This window comes from Nicotiana tomentosiformis, chromosome 3, assembly GCF_000390325.3.
Source record: "Nicotiana tomentosiformis chromosome 3, ASM39032v3, whole genome shotgun sequence".
Lineage (NCBI taxonomy): Eukaryota > Viridiplantae > Streptophyta > Magnoliopsida > Solanales > Solanaceae > Nicotiana > Nicotiana tomentosiformis.
Window position 1 is genome coordinate 58,883,293 of NC_090814.1, and position 6,000 is coordinate 58,889,292.

General features: G+C 35.5%; 1 protein-coding gene across 2 annotated transcripts; it reads left to right on the forward strand.

Moving 5' to 3' along the window:
- The first annotated feature begins 451 nt into the window (after positions 1–451).
- LOC104104006 (auxin transporter-like protein 2) lies at positions 452–5,783 on the forward strand. Of its 2 annotated transcripts, none has more exons than XM_009611991.4 (9): positions 452–825; positions 1,158–1,343; positions 1,432–1,617; positions 1,711–1,823; positions 2,870–3,053; positions 3,141–3,238; positions 4,071–4,278; positions 4,371–4,628; positions 5,408–5,783. In XM_009611991.4, exons 2-9 carry the CDS (start codon positions 1,173–1,175, stop codon positions 5,612–5,614), a joined length of 1,425 nt encoding a protein of 474 aa, XP_009610286.1. In that variant the 5' UTR covers positions 452–825; positions 1,158–1,172; the 3' UTR covers positions 5,615–5,783. The 2 variants fall into 2 exon arrangements, with proteins under 2 accessions (XP_009610286.1, XP_009610290.1); XM_009611995.4 differs by lacking the exon at positions 452–825 and adding an exon at positions 885–1,026.
- The last annotated feature ends 217 nt before the right edge of the window (positions 5,784–6,000 follow it).

A 6,000-nucleotide genomic window follows, 5' to 3' on the forward strand; every position in this document is an offset into this window, starting at 1 on the left:
GGAGCCGAGGGTCTATCGGAAACAACCTCTCTATCCCAGAGTAGGGGTAAGGTCTACGTACACACTACCCTCTCCATACCCCACTAGTGAAATTATACTGGGGTTGTTGTTGTAGCACTCAAGGGGCTATCATTATTCTAAAATTAATTTGTTAATGGGGCCAAGCCATGCGTCTCTAAAAGGTACTGAAAAAATCTCAGTAGCTTAGATGCTACTCCTATAACATAGTAGCACTGTGAGAGAAATGACATATCAAGGAAAGAGGGAAACTGGGGGGGGGGGGGGATTACGAGATTTCCTCGTCCTATCCTTTTCTGAGACTAATTTATGGTCTCCTTGATAGAAAACACTGTACAGCAGAAAAAAGCATTTAGTTTTTTACTGCAAAAAGCAAGCAGCCTAATTCTCTTACTGTTTATAGCACTGCTCAGACAGTGGTCCGGTCCTTTCATTTCTCTCGATCTGATCTATTTTAGTCACTGTTTAGTGTACGAAAGAAGCAAGCATTCTCTGTGGGCAATTGTTGTATTCAAAGCTTTCAACTTTACAGATGGAGTCTCTTCTCCTCTTCTTGTTTTGGTCTTTTCACTAGTAGGTTTATAGGCCTAATAATATTAGGGAAACTTCTTTTGGTAAATTGGTGGAGAAAAGAATTTTTTTTTTTGGCTAATTGCTATAATTGCTTTAAGTGAAATGAAATGGCAATTTAATATTTTGGTGAATTCCTCGGGAAACAACTCTTTGGCATAATTTGTAACTGCCTATTACTGCAAGCGGCAGTTGATATAATTGGAGTGTGGCATTTTCTTGTTTGGCGATAAAAAGGTTAGTATATTACATGGCAATTCTTGCTTATAAAGCCATAAAAAGCTCATTAATTTTTTGGATGCATGTCCATTTGGCAAATGCAGTATATCTTCAGTTACAGAGTATTTATGGTGTGTGTATGTATATATATATAAGACACAAGCACCTCCCTAACAAAACCCAAGTAACAGAGTGCCTTGAAGTTGTTACAAGTCTTAGGTTGTCTTTTTATTCCACTTATGATTTGCAATTTAGGAAGATTATTTTTGTAATTAATGAGATTACTGTTTAAGTTTTTGTCTTTTTAGTTACAGCTGTTATAAGTTTGGTTGTGAAACTTTACATCTCAGATCATCATAAAGAAAATGGTGCCTGAGAAACAAGCAGAAGAGGCCATAGTCTCTGCTATCCAAAATGAAACAGAGGCAGATGATAGACAGGAAGAAATGGCTATTCATTCAAATTTGAGCTTCAAAAGCTTTCTTTGGCATGGTGGTTCAGTTTATGATGCCTGGTTTAGCTGTGCATCAAATCAGGTAACTAACTAATTACCAACATGTTTATTCCATTTGAATTTTCAAGTACTGTTAATCCTGAGTTCTTTTTTGTTTTGTGGGGTTGCAGGTAGCACAGGTTTTGTTGACTTTACCATACTCATTTTCTCAAATGGGAATGCTTTCAGGAATTCTACTGCAGATATTTTATGGTATAATGGGAAGCTGGACAGCTTACCTCATAAGTGTCCTATATGTTGAGTACAGAAGCAGAAAAGAGAAAGAGAATGTTAGCTTCAAGAACCATGTCATTCAGGTCTGTATTCCAAGATCCAACAATAATTTACTGTTGTAAAAACAATGCTCTCTTTTCTGTCAAGAAATAACTCATCAATATCTTTTTTAACAGTGGTTTGAAGTGTTGGATGGCTTATTGGGACCCAAGTGGAAAGCTATTGGTTTGGCCTTCAATTGTACTTTCCTTCTATTTGGTTCAGTTATACAGCTTATTGCTTGTGCAAGGTATGCTTGTTCTTGGGGCTCGTTTGGCCATAAAAAAAGTTTCTTTTTTTTTTTTGAATTCTTTTTATAACTTTTTTCAGGAATTAGTGTTTGACCGTGAATATTCAAATTTCACTTGAAGTTTGAATTTCGGATTTTTGAAAAAACTCCAAGCTAGCGTATGGACATAGATTTAATTGAAACTTAAAAAAATAGTTTTTGAAGTTAGTATTGAAAAATAATTTTTGAAAGTTAGAAGTTGTGTTTGGACATGCAATTTATTTGAAGAAAAGTTGAAGTGTTGTGGTAACGTGAAAATATTTGATTTTTTTTGCCCAAAACATGATCATATTTCATAAACAAACAATGTTTTCATTTTTTTAAAAAAAAATTGAAGACAAAATCTAGGCCAAACGGGAGCTAAAAAACTATTTTTTAAAATTATATTCAAAGCACTCCAAAAATTCAAAAAATAGTTCAAAAATTGTATTCATGTCCAAACAGAACTCTAATTTTCAAATGTCATTTTCAACTTGAAATTTTTTTTCACTAATTTCACATGTTTTATGTCCAAACGCCCACTTAAATAAAAAAGGACAAAGATCACTTTTAGCACTTGACCGAAATTATTCACATCCGATAGCACAAGTGAATAAAATTTGTATACTTTTATATATAACATACATAAATGTATATGTATACAAATAATATATATTTTCGATTATTATTTTGAGAATGACTATAGAGTATTATGTTCCACTCTCTATCCCATCCCCTTCAATGGACCCAAAAAATAAAAATTCTCATTGCTTTTTTTTACTTTCGTCTCAAATATTAATCTTTTTGATAAAATTAAATTTATTTAAAAATATTTGACATTTTAAAGTACAAGAATTCATTTGTATGTCTAATGGAGATAAGTGGTAATAGGACAAAAATTCTCTATTAAAATTCTTTTTTAATTGTTACATAGAAAATTTTTAAAGACACATAATATGAACAGGATGTAAGTATTATTATTTGAATTATGGTATGCTGTAATAAATATTGTTGTTGGTGGTTAACAGTAACATTTATTATATAAACGACCATTTGGACAAGAGGACATGGACATACATATTTGGGGCATGCTGTGCGACTACTGTGTTTATTCCATCATTCCACAACTATAGATTATGGTCATTTCTTGGACTGGGGATGACTACTTATACAGCTTGGTACTTGACTATTGCAGCGTTTGTTCATGGCCAGGTACAATTAAAGTGCCTTTTTCTTTGTCATTATTACTGTGATGGCCAACAATCAATAATAACTTTTGACCACTTGAAAACATTGCAGGTTGAAGGAGTTATTCACAGTGGCCCAACCAAAATGGTGCTTTATTTTACGGGTGCCACTAACATACTCTATACTTTCGGCGGGCATGCCGTCACCGTGTAAGAAATGTCTTAATTTGCGTCAAGGTTTTGTGATTTCATAGAATTTAAGTTTCAAACAGTGTAAAGTAGTTAAGTTGTCATTTTTACTAATTAAGTTATCGATTAATGCTTTTCATTGGGATTTATAACCTCATAAAGGACTCCATCGTATTTTAGCAATGTGAGAACATAGAACTTAAAGTGCAGTTCGATAATATGCATTCTGAACGTAACTTCGATGTTGTATTTTTCTTTTGGTACAATATATAGGCTTTGCGATGATTGCGCCAAAATTATATGTATTAGTGTCTACCTGCTGTCCTGCTTTGTGAGTTACATAGCAGCAAGCTGTTTTAGGTCAAAGATGTCACTGAATGCTAAATGGGCAGTGTTTTTAAAGGACTAAACTAGACTCCTAAAAGCTGCTTGCCTGTCGCTTAGTATTGTTTCATTCAGCTGAAATCCAAGTAAAATTTGGATGTTTGGGAAGTGGATTTGACTTCAACTCGAGGTTTTAAATAATTGAACTGTTGGGATATTGTTCCGCTGAGCATGTTTGTTACTTACAACAACCCAGTATAATTTCACTAGTGGGGTCTGGGTAAAATAGTGTGTACGCAGACGTTACCCCTACCCTAGGGTAGAGAGGTTGTTCTCGATAGACCCTCGGATCCCTCCCTCCAAGAACTCCCCACCTTGTTCTTGGGGTGACTCGAACTCACAGCCTCTTGGTTGGAAGTGGAGTGTGCTCACCACTAGAGCAGCCCACTCTTGTCTAGTTTAAACCAAAGGAGTAGACATGGAACAATAGAGTGATGATACTAATCTAAGAGTTTTGATTTTTCTCTAGGGAAATCATGCATGCAATGTGGAAGCCTCAAAAATTCAAGTACATATATCTGTATGCTACACTATATGTCTTCACATTAACACTCCCATCAGCAGCAGCTGTGTATTGGGCCTTCGGTGACCAGCTTCTTGATCATGCCAATGCCTTTTCTCTCCTCCCTCGAAACGGTTTTCGCGACACAGCTGTCATTCTTATGCTAATCCACCAGGTCTCTGTTTATAATAATCTTGAATTCGCTTCAGTATTATGTTACTTTTTCCGGGTCCAACCTTCCATGGTAATCGGCTTGTATTCTTGCAGTTTATTACATTTGGATTTGCTTGCACTCCTCTGTACTTTGTTTGGGAAAAAGTTGTGGGAATGCACGACACAAAGAGCATATGTTTGAGGGCATTGGCTAGGTTACCAGTTGTGATACCAATATGGTTTTTGGCCATTATATTTCCATTCTTTGGGCCTATTAACTCAGCTGTGGGGGCATTATTAGTTAGCTTCACCGTGTACATCATTCCTGCTGCTGCTCATATGCTCACTTACAGGAAGGCTTCTGCTCGACAGGTATTTTATTTATCTTCAACCTTTTCATCTCATTTGTACCTTATGACTTGCTGGCATAAAAAACAATCACATAACTTGCTGGCATAAAAAACAATCACATAACTTGCTGGCTATCACACTCCAATTACATTATCTTTTGCATTTTGTGGAGCCTTTCATGTGATGAGAAATAAGCTTGACAATGATGTATTTTGCCCAGGGGCGTAGTTAGCATTTGAGTTACGGGTTAGGCCGAAACCACCCAGGTCTAAATCATGTATTTATTACAAATTGTTAATTAAAAACCCAATAACTTAAATGGAGTAGAATTTCGAGCCCATAAGTTTCAAATTCTGGTTCCGCCTCTTTTAATTTTGCTCTTAATTGGAATTTTTCATGGGAGAAGACTTGTGAGAAAATGACTGAATGCTGACTCGGAACATCTCATGTCAGCCGGGGAATTGGGCCCTTTGTAATATACCTGGGGCCTCCCCTGCTGAGCACTACATTTGGTTGTCACACTCACTGATTAGCCTTTTGCCTTTGTTGGCTAGATACTTCAAAGAGGCTGTCTTCTTTTACTTTTTTTGTAGTGCAATAATTGGAAGTGGAAATAAAACTGTAGTAATCAAATTGAATTTGTTCTTATGAAAAATTATTGCATATTTGCTATATATATAATTTTTACTGAATAGCAATATCTAGGCTGTAGACTTGATTTTTACATAGTTCCAGTCGAACCATATAACTCGCCTTAATTCTGTAGACTTGATTTGTGTTGTTTTATCTTGTGGATGCAGAATGCAGCTGAAAAACCTCCATTCTTCCTTCCAAGCTGGACAGCGGTGTATGCAGTGAATGTGTTTGTGGTGGCATGGGTTTTTGTTGTTGGATTTGGATTTGGAGGATGGGCAAGCATGACCAATTTCATTAAGCAAGTTGATACGTTTGGCTTGTTTGCAAAGTGTTATCAGTGCCATCCCCTTGACCATCGTCATGGAAAGTAGATTCAATATCATCTTTTTTTGAGTAGTTTCCTTCCTAATATCTGTCATGCTTTTGGTTGGTAACTTTTCTTCTGTTCAGTGTTTGTCATATATGATAGTCGGAGATGATGTCCTTTTTTTTTGTGGTGAAAGCCCGTTGCAAATATGAAATAGAACTAGTTATTTTGCATCTGGATAGAACTATAAGAAAACCTCTTTGTTTCACTTCTTAAACTGATTTTGTTCAATTAACAAATAGTTATTAAGTCATTATATGAATGCTAATTAATCAGTTAAAATAAAACATTATTTCTCCAGTTGGTTAAAAAATAACAAATGGTAGTCAGGAGAAGCTAGAACTCGAGGTTTCTAACCACTAGCATCTGGGAACAAGCTATTCTAAGTAA